The 21,223-nt window shown below is 45.0% G+C and overlaps 1 protein-coding gene across 1 annotated transcript in view; it reads right to left on the reverse strand.

Moving 5' to 3' along the window:
- Positions 1–293: 293 nt before the first annotated feature.
- The window catches only part of LOC127625600 (neurturin-like), a 33,789-nt gene continuing 12,859 nt past the window's right edge, over positions 294–21,223 (reverse strand). The window contains exons 2-3 of the mRNA XM_052100883.1: positions 13,136–13,409; positions 294–721 (exon numbers count right to left, since the gene is read on the reverse strand). Coding sequence (XP_051956843.1) covers positions 294–721; positions 13,136–13,382 — 675 coding nt within the window. The 5' untranslated portion in view covers positions 13,383–13,409. The remainder of the gene's footprint in view (positions 722–13,135; positions 13,410–21,223) is intronic.

The following is a 21,223-nucleotide window of genomic DNA, read 5'->3' on the forward strand; positions in this document are numbered from 1 at the left end:
CAGAGATGATTCCCTGAAAAGTGGCTCTATTTGTTTGAGCATCCTGAGCCCTAGCACAGCAACCTTTGCTCAACCAATGGCATGGAAAGACCATGCCAAGATCTTTCATTGGCCAACCAATGAAAAACAGGGAAGTGTTCAGGTTTGAAAACATTATCTGATAATAATTTTGACATTTTGTTTTGTGGCTCGGAAATTACACACTTCACCTTTAAATCTGTATGGAAATATTAAAGCTTGTCCTTTTATGACTCCTAAAGGTTTTGGGTCCTTGTTGAGACTCTCAGTGACTCTCAGACACATCCACACTCCTGGGCTGAAAACTCGTGGATTGTGTGATATCGATTAGAGTTATCGAGAAAGGAGATGTCCTCCTCATACGCAGTGGGTCGACAGCAGGGGCTGTGGCGAGCCTTCTCCCTCTGTTCCCTGGTGAGCAGACGCGAGCGTTTCATAAACGCTAATGTCAGATCATAGTTTCTGCGGCTAGCGGTACATTTCCCACTGCAGTAATGGAAGACTACAGTCTCGTCACTGACATAGCCCAGCCCAAGCTGACTGACCGTCACTTCCACTTCCCGAAGCGAGCACGGTTTGATCCGCTTTTTTGCACGCTTAGTCCTTTTGCTTTGCTGGGCATCTCTATGGGCTTTTCTTTCCACCAGCGTTCCAATTATCTGCTTCAGCTCGCCCTCTGTGAAGCTCTGGAACATCTCCATGACTAAGATGAAAAGAAAAAAAGATTTAACCAATTTTTGAATATCAACACACAAAAACTGTTAAATTGATTCTTGCGCCACTGGCACTTTCATACACATTTAGACATGATTAATCAAATATGATAATTTCAATTATTAATATTTATTCTAATATGGAGAACTTGCATGTTTTTGGACAGATATTTAATTTACTTTTCATTTGCTTCTCTGAAGGAGAGATGTGCATTCAATTTCTGTGCCAATAAATGGAATTGCATAAATTAGTATTGTTACCATTTCTCTTTGGTCAAACAAACAGATAGTCCTGCCCCAAATTCACAATATTGGTTGAGCAGAGTGTTGGTGTGTTGGGCTTGTTGAGATGCTCAAATAAATAGTGCCACAGAGTCACAGTGATGTTTACACTTTTGGAGAAGTCAACCTACCAATGGATTACAAGTCTCTACATATTAAGCTGGATAGGAGAAAGTAATTCAACATCGGAAAGAATTGCACATTTCACCTTTAAAGAGAGTAAGAACTCAGCAAAACTGTGATCAAGTTTTTATAAGGTATTACGGAGATTGAGGAAGAACGTCTAGGTTACGTATGTAACCTCCGTTCCCCGATGGAGGGAACGAGATGTTGTGTCAGAGAAGCGACACTGGGGTCTCTCTTGAGCGCCGATATTCACCTCTGAACTATGCAAAAAGGCCAATGAGAGTTGGCAACCAGTATTTGCATGTCCTGCCCCCGGACATACGGGTATTTAAGCGGCGCAAATACGGGAGTTCATTCAGGATATTTCTGAGGAGCCGGAAATGGTCCGGCTACAACAGTGGCTCGGCTCAGCGACGTGGCAGGGGAGACACAACGTCTCGTTCCCTCCATCGAGGAACGGAGGTTACATACGTAACCTAGACGTTCCCCTTCTGTTGCTCTCTCCACGTTGTGTCAGAGAAGCGACACTAGGGTTCCACTTATAAAGTGCCATGCGCTGAGCCGTGTACGTGAACTGCTGATGCATTTTACCTACGTGCAAAACGACCAACTGCATCAGGCTGCACGTAGCCTTCCCCAATGCCCCATTTAAGCCATCAGACTCCTTATCATTACCCTGGAGGGGGGAACAAGGTGATGGCCGCCAACATGGGAATGGGCCAGCCTGGCCGGGCCTCTTTTCTCTCTATGTTTCTCGCATAGAGCAACTACGCCCGGGACCCTTACATGTATTGAGGGAAGGGGGTCTTAGCCCTTATTCAGGGCGGAGAAGACCCTGCGGAGGCCATGCCTACCCGGGAGGGGAGGCAAATTTTAGTGGCAAACACATCAGAGGCCTGGCTTAGGTCCGAAGTGGAAAAGTTGGTGCGGTGGTAGATCCAGCCTCGTAGAGGGGGGAAGAACACAACACGGGGACCGAGGCAGCTGTGACTGCCTAAGGGAAACACGGGGGTCCGCTTGAGAGGGGACAGTACCGTGGCATTATACACAGGGGGAGTCCGAACAGGAGGCCTTACCTGTGGAGCACCTATACCAGTACAGGGTAGCTTGCGGTACCCGCAGTGGCTTGGGTCAGCGAGTTCCTCCGCTGAACTGCGACCCACGAGGGCTATGGAGGAGTCAACCAGCGTCCCAAACGTGGGATCTCCTGGGAACGAAGGCGCACTGTTTTCCCTTGGTTAGGGGGAAAGGGCGCTAGGTGCAAGCGGTTCACCCGGTCAGATCGTCAGCGTGCTACCGAGTTCTACGGGCTCGGACCTGAGAAAACACGGGACGATACTGACTCAACTCGGAGATTATAGAATCTCGCAAAAGTGTTAGGTGTTGCCCAGCCCGCTGCTCTACAGATGTCTGCTAGGGTGGTGCCCCTAGCCAGTGCCCACGAGGACGCAACACTCCTGGTGGAGTGAGCTCGGACCCGCAGGGGGGGGGGGCACGGCCTAGGTGTGATAAGCCAGGGAAATGGCGTCGACAACCCAGTGGGCGAGTCTCTGCTTGGAGACAGCGTTCCCTTTCTGCTGTCCCCCAAAGCAGACGAAGAGCTGCTCAGAGCGTCTGGTGCGGTCCAGATAAATACGTAAAGCACGTACTGGACACAGCAGTGAAAGGGCTGGGTCTGCCTCCTCCCGGGGCAGCGCTTGCAGATTCACCACCTGATCCCTGAAGGGTGTGATAGGATCCTTGGGCACATAACCCGGTCGCGGTCTTAGGATCACGAAAGTGTCTGCCGGACAGAACTCCAGGCAAGCGTCGCTAACAGAGAACGCATGCAGGTCCCCGACCCTCTTGATGGAAGCGAGCGCGATCAGCAGGGCGGTCTTGAGAGAGAAGGCCCTGAGTCCAACTGAGTCTAGCGGCTCGAAGGGGGGTCTCTGGAATCCAGTGAGAATGACCGAGAGATCCCAGGAGGGGAACGGGTTAGGCCGGGAGGGAGTCATCCTCCGGGCACCTTTTAGGAACCTGACAATTAAGTTGTGCTTACCAAGAGACTTGCCGTCTACCGTGTCATGGTGGGCCGCGATAGCGGTGACATACACCTTGAGGGTGGAGGGGGACAGCCTCCTCTGCAGCCTCTTCTGTAAAAACACGAGCACTGACCTAACTGCACACTTCTGTGGGTCTTCAGCTCGGGAAGAACACCAGTCGGCGAACAGATGCCAATTTAGGGCGTAAAGATGCCTGGTCGAAGGGGCTCTGGCTTGGTTGATAGTGTCTATGACGGCCGAAGGTAGGTCGGCTAGATCTTCCACGTCCCGTCCAGGGGCCAGACGTGGAGGTTCCAGAGGTCTGGGTGTGGATGCCAGATCGTGCCCTGTCCCTGAGAAAGAAGACCCTTCCTCAGGGGAATTCGCCAGGGAGGGGCTGTCGTGAGGAGCGCGAGATCCAAGAACCACGTCCGGTTGGGCCAGTAGGGGGCCACCAGAGTGACTTGCTCCTCATCCTCCCTGACCTTGCATAGCACCTGTGCAAGAAGGCTCACTGGGGGAAAAGCGTACTTGCGCAGCCCCGCGGGCCAGCTGTGCGCCAGAGCATCTGTCCCAAGGGAAGCCTCTGTGAGGGCATACCAGAGCGGGCAGTGGGAGGTTTCCTGGGAGGCAAACAGGTCTACCTGGGCCTTGCTGAACCGGTCCCAAATCAGCTGAACTGACTGGGGGTGGAGCCTCCACTCTCCGCCGGGCAAGCTTTGTCTTGACAGCGCGTCCGCTATCATATTGAGGTTGCCGGGGATGTGAGTGGCGCGCAACGTAACCAGAACACGTCGGGACACCTGCTGCAAGGGTACTCCTGCCCTTAGAAAGTAGAGGTCTGTCCAGGGTCTGAAGGGCTTGGCGGCAGGCAGTGGTAACTTTTATGTTGTGCGTGCCGCGGCGCCATGCTCATCTCGGGACTCGAGTCTGGAGCCAGTGCTGAAGTGGTCTCATATGCATCAACCCCAGTGGCGTGACTGCCGCGGAGGATTCCATATGCCCCAGGACCTGTTGGAAACGTTTTAAAGGGACCACGGCGCCTTTAGGAAGCGAGGCATTTCAGCACTGACTGAGCACGCTCGTTGGAGAGACGTGCTGTCATTGAGACTGAGTCTAACTCCAAGCCGAGAAAAGAGATGCTCTGGACTGGGGTGAGCTTGCTCTTTTCCCAGTTGACCTGAAACCCCAAACGGCTGAGGTGTTTGAGCACCTGGTCTCTGTGTGCGCATAGTAATTCCCTCGAGGGGGCCAGAATGAGCCAATCGTCAAGGTAATTGAGTATGCGTATGCCAGCTCCTCGGAGCGGGGCCAGAGCTGCCTCTGTGACCTTCGTGAAGACACGAGGGGACAGAGACAGTCCGAAGGGGAGGACTTTGTACTGATACGCCTGGCCGTCGAACGCGAACCACAGAAAGGGTCGGTGTCGAGGGAGAATCGAGACGTGAAAGTACGCGTCCTTCAGGTCTACCGCTGCGAACCAATCTAGATGCCGGATGCCAGATAGAATTTGTTTCTGGGTGAGCATTTTGAACGGGAGTTTGGACAAGGTCCGATTGAAAACTCGCAAGTCCAAGATCGGTCGTAAGCCACCACCTTTCTTGGGTACAATGAAGGGCTGTAGAAACCCTTCTTTGTTTCGGTTGGAGGGACAGGCTCTATCGCGTCCTTGATCAAAAGGGAGGCGATTTCTTCACGCAGGGACTGAACGTGTCTGTCGTGCACTGCGGAGAAACAAATGCCCATGAAGGGGGGTGGAGACCTGGCAAACTGAATTGCGTAACCGAGTCAAATGGTCCGGTGCAGCCATCGCGACGGGTTGGGCAGTGAAAGCTACGCCTCTAAGCACCGTGCAAGGGGCACCATGGGGACGGGTTTTTTGGACGTACCTGGCGGGGCTTCACAGCGGTGCGGAACAGGTAACGTGGCGTCGGGGGGCAACGTGGCACCCTGAGGCTCTGGTGCTGAGAACAAACTCAAAGCACTTACCTTGCTCCACGCACCAGGCAGGGTTCGTGACTGAGGAGGAGGTCTGACGTTGGCGTCCTCTGGACTCCTCTGAACCGGCCCGCCGGGGAACATTCGTGGGGCTGAGGGCGGGAGCACCACATCCAGGGAGCCGGGACTGTTGAGGCCTGAAAGCAGATTGCTGTGAGAACGGCATTTGCGGGCCATGTGACCCAGAGGTAAAGGAAATCACTCTTTTATTGAGAATGTGGGTACCGCTGCCCCTGTTGAGGGGTGCGGCAAATGAAAAAACAAAAGATTCTCCTCCCGGCCCTCCACTGGGGGATGGAGCGGTCTTACCACCTCCGGAGCTAACTTCTCGCACTCTGGGTCCAGTGTCTCAGGAGCGCCTGGGAGCCTTCCGGGTCCTCGATGGGGTCCGTGAGACAGGGGGAGTACGCTTCCCGCGGTTTGCTCGACGCCGGGGCTGAGAGCTGGGCCCGGGTTGAGGTGGAGCAGAAGGTCTTGTGGCCGCGGGAGGATGCCCTCGGTGAGTTGATGAAGCCTGGGCCGTAGCGGCAGGCTTGCGGCGAGGCATGATATGCGAGATGGCCTCTGTCTGCTTCTTCACCAGGGAGAACTTCTTGGCAAAGTCCTCAACGGTGTCGCTGAAGAGGCCGAACTGGGAGACAAGGGCATTGAGAAAGCGAGTCTTGTTGGTTTCACGCATCTCAACCAAATTCAGCCATTGCTGATGCTCCTGGACCACCAGTGTGGCCATCGCCTGCCCGAGCGCCTGCGCTGTGACCTTCGTTGCTCTTAGGGCGAGGTCGGTCGCTGAGCGCAGTTCCTGCAGCGTGTCGGTATCAGGGCCACCCCGTGCATGTTTCGGAGTGCCTTGGCTTGGTGGACCTGCAGGAGAGCCATGGCATGCAGGGCGGAAGCAGTGCATCCGGTAGCGCTGTAGGCCTTCGCGGTGAGCGAGGATGTTGCTCTACAGGACCGGGAAGGGAGTACAGGGCGACCCCGCCAGGTGGTAGTGCTTCCAGGGCATAGATGGAGCGCAACAGCTCTATCCACCTGGGGGATCGGCGTGTATCTGTGGTGCGTTCCGCCGCCGAGGGTGGCGAGGGCGGATGAGCAGGTGGCGGTGCGACGAGTGGAGAGGGGTGCTCTTCATGCACCTCTGGGAAGAATGGAACCGGGGGGGCAAGACTGTGAGCGGCGCCCAGCACCCAAGAACTAGTCGTCTAGCCGTGATGGCTGTGGGGAGGATGGAGGGTTCCAGTCCAAGCCCACGCTGTTGGCTGCCCGGGAAAGCATATCGGACATCCGGTGGTCCGAGGGGGCGTACCCGGCGGAGCTGCACCCGCTGCCATCCCCGAATCGCCTCCATCGCCAGCCACATCGTCCTCAATCCCGTGGGAAGGAGCAACGCGGGGGGCGGCTGGAGTGGCTTGCTTACGGTTGTAAGCAAGCCGCGACCGCAACGTTGTCATGCAATGAGAACATGAACCATCCACAAACGCAGCCTCGGTGTGATTGCTGCCCAGACACACGAGACAACGCCTGTGGCCGTCGGAAGAGGAGAGTACTCTACCGCATCCAGGAACAACACAGGGGCGGAAGGGCATCTTGAAAAAGACGCGTCCTTAAAAGGACATTCAACGCCGCTGTGTTTTGCTCTTTTAGAGGAAATTACTCTTTTAAAATAAAATCACTCTTTTAAGAAAAAAGAACTTGAAAGAGATCTTTAATATTCTGCACTGTCGAAGCACTCAGGGGCAGGCAATGCACAGCCGTGCAAACAGGAGAAAGCCGCTGTTGTGCGCCGTAAGATCCAACAGCATGCAGCAGAGGATAGCAGGAACTCGGTGTGTACACGCAGCAGTTGCAGACACGACCATCGGCTCCGAAGAAATTCTGAATGAACTCCCGTATTTGCGCCGCTTAAATACCCGTATGTCCGGGGGCGGGACATGCAAATACTGGTTGCCAACTCTCATTGGCCTTTTTTCATTGTTCAGAGGTGAATATTGGCGCTCAAGAGAGACCCCTAGTGTCGCTTCTCTGACACAACGTGGAGAGAGCGACAGAAGGGGAACTAGAGAGAATGTTCTGATTTTTAGATTAAGTTTACAGTTAATATGGAGAAATATTTTTTGTCTGAATACATTTAAGTTTACATTAAGTTTCTTAGAAGATCTTTTATCTAAAGCAACTTTAAAATGAATAATGTTGTAGCTACGGCACTTGCCAACACAGGCTTCATTTTCTCACCCTCATGCTATCGCAGATGTGTAAGACTTTCTTTCTTCCGCTAAACACAAACAAAGGTTTTTAGAAGGATATTTCAACTCTGTAGGTCCTTACAATACAAGTGAATGGGTACCAAAATTAAAATATAGGCAGCATAAAAGTAATCCATAAAACTCCTTATGGCTGAACCTGCGCTCTGACCCCAGCTTAGTTGGGATATGCGAAAATGTTAATATCTTAATCTTAATCTTAATCTTGTAGTTAAATCCACATCATCTATGGATCACCAGTGGTTAAATCTATATCTTCAGAAGTGATTTGATACTTGTTAGTGATGGGAAGTCCAATTCTTTTCCACAAACTGGTTGTTTTCAATGAACCAGTTCACCAGTTCTTTTACGTCATTGTGTAAACGTCACCGTACATATTGATAATAACCCGGCATCCTGGAATACATGCTCAAACACATTTAATAAAGCCATATGTAAGCGCATATTGCTGATTATTAATTTTTATTCAATTAGGTTATAATGATATGGGGTGTTTATTGTCATCAGTGTTTCATTCAGTGATCTTACATCTTGGATATGTTTCCTACATTAAAGTTTTGCACCTACACAATAATGTTTGACGTGTCTAAAACATATAAAGTGAATAAACTAGTCTTAATTAACTCACCCTCTTTACAGAAACCATTATCCAGCACATAACAAGTTCAAATATCTCTCAACTGAAACGTTTCATCACCCCTCATTCAAGCCCTCATTTTACACATGCTCAACAGCAGCTCACTCATCAGATCTCAGTATTTCAAACCGAAAGAGGCGATTCTCAGTTCAGTGTACTGTTAACTCGAGAACTGTTGTGATCGACTCAGTGTACTGTTTACTCGCTGACTGGATTATCATACCTTGATGATACGGTAATACGGTAAAAACGGTAATCGCCAAACACCCAAAATTTGAAATTTGAAATGAATTGAAAATGGAGATTGATAGCAAATAAAGAATCAACCATTGATTTGTTCCCTTCCGAGGGAACTCGCGCTGCGTCGTTGAAAACGACTCTTTGGGGAACGCTCCTTAGCGTGCGCCTCTGAATTATGAATGAAACTATTCCAATCTTGATTGGTGTTGCGTCATGACGTAACGTGACGGCATAACCGGATGCATAAAAGTGACGCCGGCACACAAACACATTAGCTTTCGCTCTTCAGCAAGCGCTCTATGTGTATTGTTTGTCTTATTTGGTGTTGTTTGTCTGATTTAAAATATTATGGCCACCCAACAGTTCAAGAAGTGCGTGCACCCCTGCCCTCGTTTCATTACGGGTAGGGACACGCACGCTTTATGTGTGAATTGTTTGGGAGCGCAGCACGCACAGGCAGCTCTCGAGGGATCTGCCTGTGAAAGTTGTGAAGCACTACCCATGAGAGTGCTGCGCTCCCGGTTGGCGTGCTTTGATGATCACGGTCAGGCTCGCGTTCCCCACGGATCTGGTCCCGCGTCTGTTGAGGCAGCGCGGCGGTTGAGATCGTGGGGTTCGCAGCGGGATCTTGCAGATGAGAATGAGACTGCTGCGGCACTTTCTCATTCTTCGTTTGAGGATCCCGAGCCTACTGTGAGTGGTGCAGAAGGCTTCTTCTGCCCACGATCAGGTCCCAATGCTTGAGCTCTCTGCTTCCGAGGAAGTGGATATGCTCAGCATTGATGCGGACGACTGTGAGTCAAGCACGCCAGTTTTCGGCCAAGCTTATGAGGAGCTGATTGAGGTTGTGACGCGTGCCGTGGCCAGACTTGATATCAGCTGGCCACAAAATGAGCAGGAAACGCAAGTTGAAAGACAAATTAGACGAGCGTTTCCTGCGACACAGATCACAACCTCAGCGCCGGGGTTTGCAGTTTTTCCCCGATCTCCACAAAAAAATATATATCTCGAGATCGTGGGGTAAACCGCATTCGTCCCGTGTCTCCAGCCCCAGTGTGGTGATTACAGACGATGTTTTGGGGGCACGGCATATGGGCTAAAACCCCGGCGCTGCCTAGTAAGCCCTGCAGGGATACATCTGCTTTAATAAGTAGGGCTTACATGGCGGCAGGTCGGGCTGGTTCATGTCTGCATTCAATGGCTATTGGCCGCTCTATAGCAGCTATGGTGGCCACAGAGAGGCATCTGTGGCTGAATTTATCGGGGATAAAGGAAAAGGTTAGATCTTTTCTGCTTGATGCTTCCCCCGTAAGGTAAGTCTAAATCGAGTAGGGCAAGCAGATCAGCCCCAGCCATCAGTCAGCTCCTCGCACCACAGAGTTCCCCCCCGCTGCAGAGCAACCGAGGTTGCTCTTGCAGCGGAGTCCTCAGGAAATCGGTGTCGGTTCCCGCCGTCTATGACGCTTCGGGCCACATCAATTTCCAGCGGACGCACGCCGTGCCGTTCGTGTCAAAAAAAAAATATATAAATTAAAAAAAAAAACAAGCATCAATTGTGGTCACAAGAACCGTATCGACTAAATCCTGCCGGTCTCTCGCTTCAGGAAGTCGAGAACGGTGCTCGAAAAACACCCGAGACCAGCCTTGAGAGGCTGGTTCCCTTAGTAGATTTTGTAGAGGCATGGAATCATCTTCCCAACATATCTGCATGGGTCCTGCATATAATAAAATCAGGGTACAGACTGCAGTTCGGGCACCGCCCCCCCAAATTCTCTGGGGTGGTGCAGACTACAGTGGTTCCGGAGCAGACTAGGTGATGGAACAAGAAGTGCAATCTCTGCTGCTAAAGGAGGCCATAGAACATGTTCCTCATTCAGACAGGGAGTCCGGACTTTACAGCCGGTACTTTATAGTTCCAAAAAAGGATGGGGGGTTGAGGCCGATTTTAGATCTCAGAGTTTTGAACCGGCCTTTGAGTAGGTTCAGGTTCAAAATGCTTACTATTCCTGCCATCATGAGTCAGATCAGATCCGAGGACTGGTTTGTCACGATAGATCTAAAAGACGCCTATTTTCATGTATCCATCCTTCCATGTCACAGGAGGTTCCTGAGGTTCGCTTTCGGGGGCGAAGCTTACCAATATCGGGTTCTTCCGTTCGGCCTAGCACTCTCTCCCTGCACATTCACCAAATGTATGGATGCAGCTCCTGCTCCTCTGAGACTTCAGGGCATCCGCATACTGAATTATATCGACGATTGGCTCATTCTGGCCCAGTCTCGAGAAATGGCGGTTCGGCATCGAGATGTCGTCCATGGCCACATTCGAAGTTGGGGGTTGAGACTCAACACAAAAAAGAGTGTGTTACAACCATCCCAGTGCACAACGTTTCTGGGTGTTGTGTGGAACTCGGTTACGATGCAGGCACGCATGTCTCCTGCACATATCGAGTCCATTCTGGCGATGGTGTCCGGGTTAAAGCTAGGCCAGGCCATCACTGTAAAGCAGTTTCTAAGACTGCTGGGCCTCATGGCAGCGGCATCCAACTTTATACCTTTGGGCCTTCTACACATGAGGCCCCTCCAGTGGTGGCTGAAAGCCAAGGGGTTTTTTCCCCCAAGGGGAATCCATTTCGTAAAATCAGAGTAACGCGCAGATGCCTTCGTTCTCTGCTAATATGGAAGAAACCTTGGTTCCTGTCCCAAGGGCCAGTCTTGGGAGTGTCATGTCGCCGGAAAACCGTTTCGACAGACGCCTCCCTCACTGGCTGGGGCGTGGTCATGGACGGCCGCTTTGCCAGGGGTCTGTGGCAGGACCATCATCATTCTTGGCACATAAACTGTCTAGAGATGTTGGCTGTGTTCAGGGCTCTGAGGAGCTTCCTTCCAGACATCTAAGGTTACCATGTCCTAGTGCGTTCGGACAATACATCAGTGGTAGCTTATCTGAACCGACAAGGGGGACTCAGATCGCGCCCTCTGTGCAGACCGGCGCATCAGATAATTTCTTTGGTCCCAAGGGAATATACTGTCTATCAGAGCATGTATGTTCCGGGGGTTCAGAATCAGGGAGCAGACATCCTGTCGAGGCAGGGGCTGAGGCCCGGGGAATGGAGACTTCATCCAGAGGTGGTGAAGTTGATATGGGACAAATTTGGACCATCGGAAGTGGATCTATTCGCGTCTCGAGAGACGTCCCACTGTCCATTTTGGTTCTCCCTCTCACATCCAGCCCCACTGGGCTTTTCTCTTAGCTATTACCTCTCTAAAGAGGTGGGAGATCTTCAAGCCCTGGCAGTAACACCAGCTTGCTTGGAGTTTGCCCCTGGCGGAGTTAAAGCCATTCTGCACCCGAGACCCGGCTTTGTGCCTAAGGTGCCTTCTAACACGGCACGGTCTACGGTCCTGCAGGCATTCATCCTCCACCTCATGTGTCGGCAGAAGAAGAGAGGCTCCATTTGCTCTGCCCTGTCAGAGCTTTGAGCGTTTACCTCGAGAGGTCCTCTTCTTGGAGGAGGTCGGACCAACTGTTGTGTTTTGGGTCACACCCAACTGTGTGTTTTGGGTCACCTAAGAAGGGGCTCCCTGCTTCGAAACAAACCATTAGTAATTGGATTGTTCAGGCTATTATCTCGGCCTACAAGGTGCGCAATTTGCCTTCACCTTTGGCCATAAGGGCTCATTCAACTAGAGGCATGGCGTCCTCTAGGGCTCTCTTATCGGGAGTGCCCCTCCAGGAGATCTGTGAGGCAGCCGGTTGGGCTACCCCGCACACTTTCATCAGGTTTTCTGCACCTCCCTAGTACGCCTGGCGCACGTGTGCTCTCGTCCTAGCTGGGTGCCTGAGTTCAGTTTCACTCTAGGGCAGGCCTTTTTCGGCGCATGGCCTAGTGGGCATTCGTTCCCCAAAGAGTCGTTTTCAACGACGCAGTGCGAGTTCCCTCGGAAGGGAATGTCTCGGGTTATGACTATAACCCTTGTTCCCTGAGAAGGGAACGAGACACTGCGTCGTCCTGCCACGCCCCTCAATGCCTGAGAGCGGCTTGCTTCATCGCTAGGCTAATGTGTTTGTGTGCCGGCGTCACTTTTATGCATCCGGTTATGCCGTCACATGTTACGTCATGACGCAACACCAATCAAGATTGGAATAGTTTCATTCATAATTCAGAGGCGCACGCTAAGGAGCGTTCCTCAAAGAGTCGTTTTCAACGACGCAGTGTCTCGTTCCCTTTTCAGGGAACAAGGGTTATAGTCATAACCCGAGACGTTTCTCATCTACACCTTTTATATCACTTCTGAAGATATGGATTTAACCACTGGAGTCTTATGTATTTCTTTTATGTGGCCTTTATGTGTTTTTTGAGCTTCCAAGGTCTGGCTGCCATTCACTTACATTGTACGGACTTACAGAGCTGAGAAATCCTTCTAAAAATCTTTGTTTGTGTTCAGCTGAAGAGAGGAAGTCATACACATCTGGGATGGCATGAGTGTGAGTAAATGATGAGAGAAATATCATTTTTGGATGAACTTTTCCTTTAGCACAAGAAAGAAAATTGCATGTTAATCTGTCAGGAAACTTGAATACAACTCTCAGCCAAGGCCCAGAGTTTGGGGCGGGTTTGTCCGAAAAATAGCAGATGGGGGAATGTTTGAAAAATGTTTTTTGCAATTCCGTTTGGTGGTGCAGAATTTGCTTTCAGTATCTAATGATAAAATTAAGATGGAAACATTGACCGACTTTAAACATGTTCTCTCATGGGATGTTCAACTGTTTTTGTAAAAACTACAACACAAGAGGAAAATACTGCCGTGTTATAAAGAAGTCTAAACACTGAGACTTACATTCTGAGACAAGAGAGTTTCCTCCTTCAGTTGATCTGACTCTCCGCTGCCGCCCACCTGACCCAGTTGAGGACGAGGAGTTGGAGGGTGTAAATAAGGATGATGATGATGATAGAGATGAGGATGAATCTCTGTGGTGGGGAGGAAGGGGCGGGGCTCTGGAAGAGTGTGTGGATTTAAATAGGAGGAGGGGGAGTGCAGCACCACAGAGAATCAGGCCGATGGTAGCAACCTTCCATACATTCATCTTAGAATGAGGAGAAGCATTGGACCCCTGCAAAACAAATATGTGTGAGACCCATGATACATCACAAAAGTACTAGTTTTGTATTCCCTAATGGAGATACCAAAAGAAAGTGTTAAAGTTTTAGGTAAGGTTTCAGACTTTTCTGTGTAAATGAAATGCTATATCAAAGTGGCTTTGCCATTGTCATTAAACTTTGCTTGTTTTTCTTTCATATTATTTTTATATATGTACAGTGTTAAGGTGGTAAATATATGAAAGATCACCAATAACAGTTCAGTATATAAATAGATGAAAGAAAGTAGACTGATACCAATTCATCATGAAAATATTACAATAATGTCAGTTGAGAGGCAGAAGTCATTTTTTTTTTATATAGGTTTTTTCAGGTTAAAAAGTAGTTTAAAAAGTTTATAAAAACCACAAATATATAGCACACCAAAAGCTGTTGTTATCTACAAAACAAACTTTCAATGAAGTCCGCACATAAGTGGTTTGAGCGGAATTAATTGCAGAAGTGTAAGTGTAAGTGTTTAAGGTTTAGAACAAACATTTACAGAATGTTTGAGGAGCATATACAGTACTGCTTTGCTAGCATTGTAATAAATGATTCCTACAAAATTTTTCCTACGATTTGTACGAAATCTGGTTTTAATTCTTAAACATTTCATCACACATTTGGACAAGTAACATTCCATACATTGTTCAAATCAGTGCATTTTCATTCAGTATTTTTCATCTTTTTTATTATTTGGATGTGTTTTCAACCAGCTGCACCAATAACTGACACTGCTGTTTGAAACCACGTTATTCTCAAAAATGGTTCAAGGTTAGAAATCTAACATTTACAGGACTCAATCGCTCCCTAAATGCCTGCCAACAAACGAGCGGCAAACAAATTTAAAACATCTTGGATGTGATTTCTTGAACCTTTAACTACATATGTGCCAAGATTTTATTCACAGATGTTTGCACAAGTGGTTTTGCCATCCAAACGTTTTCTGCTCCTCTGTTGATCTCATTCTGGTTGCAGGTCTCCGAGCGCTCACAGGTGTGAACTGTCCAAGGAGGCACGATGCCATATGGCCCAAATCGTCCGTGTCAAGAACACACAAACTGCCACATGCAGTCCCACGACACTCAATATTATTCTTTTAATATTTCAAAATATTAGATCACGATGAAATGGGGAATTCCAACCAAAACAGAGTGCATGTAGTCCATTGTGTAATGCTGGCCACAAGGTTCTCCTTTGGCAACTTGACAATGCACACATGAAAAGAATATCAGTAGATTTTCTTCTGTGATTTCCCTACATCCACATAAAGATTTCTTTTACAAGTGACTGATATCAGTTCAGGAGACTCTGGGCTGTCAGTAAAGGGTTGAACTTCTGACGCATGAGTCATGTGACAAAACAACATGGCGCCGATCACAGCAGTGTTTGTCTTTGGGAGAAATGCAAACAAAACTACATCTGGTAAGAAACCTAATTCAGTTTTTATACTGAACCCTGTTTGAGTTAAAAGATTAGAGTCTCTAGTTTCATCTGATATGCCAGTTTTAAAATTTGAGCGATTTATTGCGAAATGCCGTGCAGCAAAAAAACACCATACACTAATTTGTACAATAGCAGTAGATTTTCCTTAGAAATCCTATATTTACTGTGCATTTTCACATTGAATAATTGTTTTTAAATTGCTTTCAGAGGCTTTATATAGAGTTAGGATGAAATTACCATGCATTTCGAGGTGAGACCAGTGCAGACAGACAGCACACTGGAGGTTAAGTCATTCACTAAATAGGGAGCAAGGGAGCATCCTATAGCTTTCCTGTGAATCCAAATATATTCAATAAAAACTTCCTATAATAGTTCAGTTTCAGGCTGCAGATGATGTTTGAACCACTCAACATGGTTGGCACACATGGGAAAATGGTAATCAGTAATTAGATACAGAGATTATAATGTATCATTTTATTTTAACATGGTTGGCAGTGATTGGATGATGCTGGCCATTACTTGTATAAGAATTAATTCTGCTAATTTCTGATTGGTAAAATGCTTCAGCACTGTCTATCACTGGTGTGTTTTACAGTGCAAAGAGAGAACATTGAGATGATGTGAAGTTGCCGAACATGGTTGGCAATGTGTTTCGCTGTCCCCTTCTGAATTTCGCGACCCCCTTCAGCACATCGCTGCACCGTTTTTCAGCCCCCTTCAGCTTATCGTGGTCCCCTTCATCATATTGTGGGCCACTTCGGCATATCATGGCCTTGTTTTGCGGCTGGCCCACCAGAAAATGTCCTGGTTCTCCAGATGGTTGGTCCACCTCTGTCAGGAGGTTAAAGCAATCTGTTACCTGACATGACAAAACACCCCCCACAAAACAGCTCTGTGGTGATGCTATCAGATTCTTCATGAATGAATGACACTTGACACTTGAAATTAGAGATCGACTGAGAATGGGTTTTGCAGATATGATAAACAATGCTGATAGTTTTTAAATTGATTTATTGAACATTAAAAACTGTCTTAGTCTGTCCTTACTGTGATAGAGGCAACAAGAGCCCAAAATAAATAAAACCAACTTTTTTTATGTAAAATGAATATTTGGTGCCTAAAATAGGACTTTTAACTATAAACAAGCCTGAAATACACTAGACTCTTTATTTGTCTGTGCTCTCAGCACACACAAAAACACAAGGGAAACAAAAAAAGCACTCTTACATCAAAATCACAATCAGTGTTGTGTATATTAATACAATTAAATATATAAAAAAAATGTAATTACTAACTACTACATCTTCTACAGTGTAATTAGATTACAGTACTAATTACTCTGTCTGGAAAGTAATTGGATTACTTATTACTAATTACTTTTTAAAACCCCTATCAACCTCGACCAGATGACTAATACAAGGACAGACATGAAACTGTTCTTTTAATTCTTTCAAATAAACCATATAAAAATCACACAAATTATTCTTAAACTGGCCAAAGAATTTAAGAAGGCAGCGTTACATTAAAAAAACATACATTTTAACATCTGAATTTACATTTCGATTTGAATTCACTATTGTTTTATGTAGAATTGTTATAGTCTGTACAGTATTAAATGCAATTACATCAGAAGTAACTGTAATTAAATTACTGTAAAATGAATTACTTAGTTCTGCATTACACCTAACACTGCCTACAATGTATTACAATGCAAACACTATAAAGTAAACATTGTCATACAACAAATATGAGTATAATATAAACCATAAAATGAATTTTCATTTTCTCTAAGAACACAGTCATTCAAAATCAAAATGAACTCAATCAATAAGGCGTATATAAATAATTGTTTCAAAATGTCTATGCATCATTTGTGTCTTTTTTTATAGCATCTTTTATCAATAGTGTGCATTCTTTCATAAACGGTGATGGTGACAGAGGCTTGGCTCCATTACAGTTCTCTATATGAAAGTATTCAAAAAGCTTTTAATAGCCTAAAAGACGCTAAAGACCTGAAATATGTACTGGTGGGGTTCCATAGTCTTTTTAATTTTTTGCATGTCCTCGCTTTAATTTAGAACACTTGATTATCTAATCAAAATGACAAATTATGCATTGAAGTGAGGATAAAAATTGGATGAATATTATCCATGATGTTAGATTTATTATTTTACAATAATAATAATAAAAAAAAAATATCTGCGTTGATTTTTGCAACTATTAGCCCCGATTAAAAGGTAAAAACGATAAATCTGTTGACCGCTACTTAAAATAATACCATGGTAATATTATAGTACCGTAAAAACCATGGCATTGACTTGGTATTTGGTACAAAAAAACAAACAAAAAACCAAACAAAAAAACATGTTACTTACTATATTTTTTGTTAACATTATTCACCTCGATTTTACTATTTGCCTGCTTAAACACACATAAAATGTATTGCAAGTACATAATCTCTGGATTTTCTAAGGCTTCTCTTCGTATTAAATTGAGATCTTCATCTGTGCCTTTTCCTGTGTGTTGAAAATGCCATAAATACACACACAGATGGTCCTTTTGCTTTGTCTCATAACAAGACAAGGGACATTCATGCCATATGCTTGTAACTGCTCAGGCCAATAGAAGTGCCATTAAAACACTGAATTGTTATAGACCATCCGAAAAGGGACTGGGGTTACTAAACAATTCTGCAGCTGAAATCAGGAAATGCCTATCTTAAAGAGACTAAGAACTTCAGCAGACTAATCTCTCAATCGCTTCACCAGACGTTACTACCCCTACTCCTAAACCTACACATACCTCAGTAGCAGCAAATGTGAATCCTGTGAGAATTCTGCTGAAAAACATGTGGTTCAACAATAAATATGTTGTGCTGTTTGTATTTTAAAGCTACACTATGTAACTTTTGGCCCTGTAGCGGTTAAAAAATAAAACTGTATGCGTCTTGCGGAAGAATATTGTTTTGGTTATGCGCTGCTCCTCTGCACGGATGACTGTGGATCGAGGCATCGTGTACACTGGATATAGGACATCTTATCAGAGTCATCTGAGGAGATAAGTGCCATATCTTATGCTGTTGTTTTCACTTATTGGAAACATTGATGTTTTTAAATAAATGGCATCAAAAATTATAAGACATAACATAAGTAACATAAGACACAATAATTGCTAGTCTGATAAGGTCAAACATTGTAAAATGTTTATAACTGCAGGACATTCTGGCCAAATAGACCACAGTGATAACTAATTTATAGATTGTCATTGTTACCAACCAGTGGTCAACATAATTTCAAGACTCACATGTCCTTGGCTAGCTAAAGGATATATTCATTGTAAATTATTGCCGATATAAAGAAAAATACACACGTGTGCTAGCAAGTTAAAAGTTCTGCACCAATTACAGTATAATTATTGTATTTCATTACACAAACACAGACGTGTGTGTGATTACACAACTATACATAAACCATATCAATAGGTATAAGAATCTTCTGGGTTGCTTTTAAATCCTTTTTGATCTCAGAGATGTTCCAACCTCTGAAAAGCCAAGCTGGTGTTGATTCAGGTTTTATTACAGACTCTTGTCCCTTTCTGCTTGTAGACTCTGCTCTGTTTGATGTTTCTTTGTTTTTACAAAGTGATTCCCTGGAGGTTTGCAATTTTGAATGATCCATAGTCAATTTCTCTCATTCGTTGTGACAACAAATGTTCAGTTTCAGCTACTCCCACACACGTGCTACAGTAGCCGGATCTTATATTCTCTGTTTATGGATATGATGTCAACACGCAGGGGCGAATGACGTATGTATACAATTTACTGCATAAATTAAAATATTTATAATTTAATATCAGTATTATAAGTATTATAGTATTATAATATCATGTATTTGGGTAAAGACATGGTTTGGAAGATGGATTTGTGTTGCACTCTCTCATTAATAACATTTTGTTAACAAAAAAGTTACAGTGTAGCTTTAATGTAGCATCATTTAAAATCATTAGTTTTCTGTTTCAGATGCCATTGTAGAAAATTTGTTTTAACAGTCAGACATGATTATTTTAATCAATGAGTGAAAGTGTCAAATAACAGAATGGTTACTGAGATTAAGCGAGCAGCATTCGTCAGGTCATGTGATTCAAACATGGCAGCCCCCATGTGCAGACCCTTTCAATGTAGAATAAAGCAGCTTTTATAAGATTACTGTTATTACTGGAGTCTTCATTTTAGTGTGAGTGGTCATGATTTCCTACATATATTGCAAAATTACAATTCATGTCTTTAGGAGTTCAACTTTTTTATGAGAATAAAAATTACAGAGTGCACCTTTAAAGACACCTAATATAAAGTGGGACTGCACCTTCTTCTATGGTCAGTGTTTTATTTTCTAATGTCATGACAGAGCAACAGTTTTTGCTGTGTTAGTTAAGTTAAACGTATTGTAAACAAACAAAAAAATCTTTCCTTCTTTTCTTTTTTCACATTTAAATTTTTTAGCTTAACTAGAGCGTGGCATCAGCAAGACCAAATTCTAAGGTTTGATTCCCAGGAAAAGCATGAACTGATCAAATGTATTTCTCAAATGCACTGAAAATCGGTTTGGATAAATTGCCTTCCAAAAACATTTAAAGTTTATATTTTTCTAAATACTGCACTATACATTACACATGTTGTGACCAAACAGTGATACTAGAGCTTAAAAAAAGAAATACATCATTGTATATATGGAAAACATGGATTAATTGCCGTTATTCCTGGAGCAAGTGGGAATTGGGTTTACGAAGGGTTTACACGGATACTTATTCATGATACTGCTCACAATAATAGACATAAAAGACAGGGGAAGCTAGAGTAGAGAGAAGAAAGAAGCACTCATGTACTAAGTAAAAGATTGACTATTATTTTAGTCTTGTCTAAACAAAACGTAACTAATAGCCCTTAAATGAAATTTAGAAAAACTGCCTCTTTTGTTTTATTCTCATACATCACAGTAAAGACTCCAGCCAGGATACACCCTACACAAATCACACTATTAACACTGTCCCCTTATTAGGAAGTAGACGATTGTTCTGAGGGTCCTTTTGGAAGCAATGGCGTTCTAAATGTATTCTTTTCAAGGGAAATGGACTTGAGCAGATCTGTGTTTATGGAAAATTCAAAAATAAATTGTCTAGTCAAGTGGGCACTTAGAAATTGAAAAATGGCCACAATAGTTTCCTAAGAGCCACCTTTCCTAAAAGCAAGTTTCTCAGGCATCAGAGAAAATAGAAAATATCCTCTAGCACGTGGTATGATGTTCTGACCCTGCTGTGGATGTTTGTGGGATTGTTGAGGCATTGGTGATGTCATTTACTTGTTGTCAGCTAAACTTTTTGCAAGTCATGACTACATGTGCTCCTCAAAACTCAAGGTCTTTAGAGAAAACACTGGACCCAACGATGTTGTTTTATTAAGGGTGGAACTTGAAAAGATGGTGGGGTTCTGGCATGCTTGATCTCTGACATTTTTATTGATCTATTTATTACTGTAATAAAGTCCATAGTAAAAGGCTAATAACTAGATATGTAATGTTCTTCAAGAAAAACTATGATGTTGGCTTGTCAAAACCTGGCCTGAAGGTTTAAAATAGATTACAATTATTGGAGTTTGAAAGCTATATAGACCTTACAGTCAGACAGACATCCATCCATCCATCCATCCATCCATCCATCCATCCATCCATCCATCCAGATAAAGAAACTGCATTTCTATGTGCTGTGATTTGTTGTACCTCATACAGCAAACCTGAAGATTTTTTGATATCTTACATACTACTTTAAAACATGTAAGAAACTTTAAGGTATAAACTGAAAAAAGTTGGAGATGGAGTTACTCTCTTATAATGGTGGACTTTAACGCTGCTTTTAGAGCTTTAGAAGGCTCTATAATATTTTTATCTTTACAAAGCAAGTTTAATTAGGTCATGGAGTTATAAATAGAGAGTGTGATCCTTAACATTACTACAAGTCAGTAACCAGAATTGCTTTTTTTTTTTAAATCTAAATTAACTTACATTAGGCTACTTTTAGACACAGTCCCCTTAGAGAAACCTAGGGACAAGTGCTTCACTCAAGAGAATGTTTTTTTGGCAGGACTGGGATGTCAGCTTTGAGTTCTCAATTAAAGGGCTACACCTTCGTGAACTCAAAAAAGACCTAATATTTGAATTAGTATCCCAGTGCCCAGTTGCAACAAAGTTAAGAACAACCCTAGTTATAACTGCAAGTTTCATCTAATGCTAGAATCATTCACCCTCATGTAGTTCCAAACAAATATGACAAGGTTATAAAAACTAGGCTGCAC

Source organism: Xyrauchen texanus, chromosome 32 (assembly GCF_025860055.1).
Source record: "Xyrauchen texanus isolate HMW12.3.18 chromosome 32, RBS_HiC_50CHRs, whole genome shotgun sequence".
NCBI lineage: Eukaryota > Metazoa > Chordata > Actinopteri > Cypriniformes > Catostomidae > Xyrauchen > Xyrauchen texanus.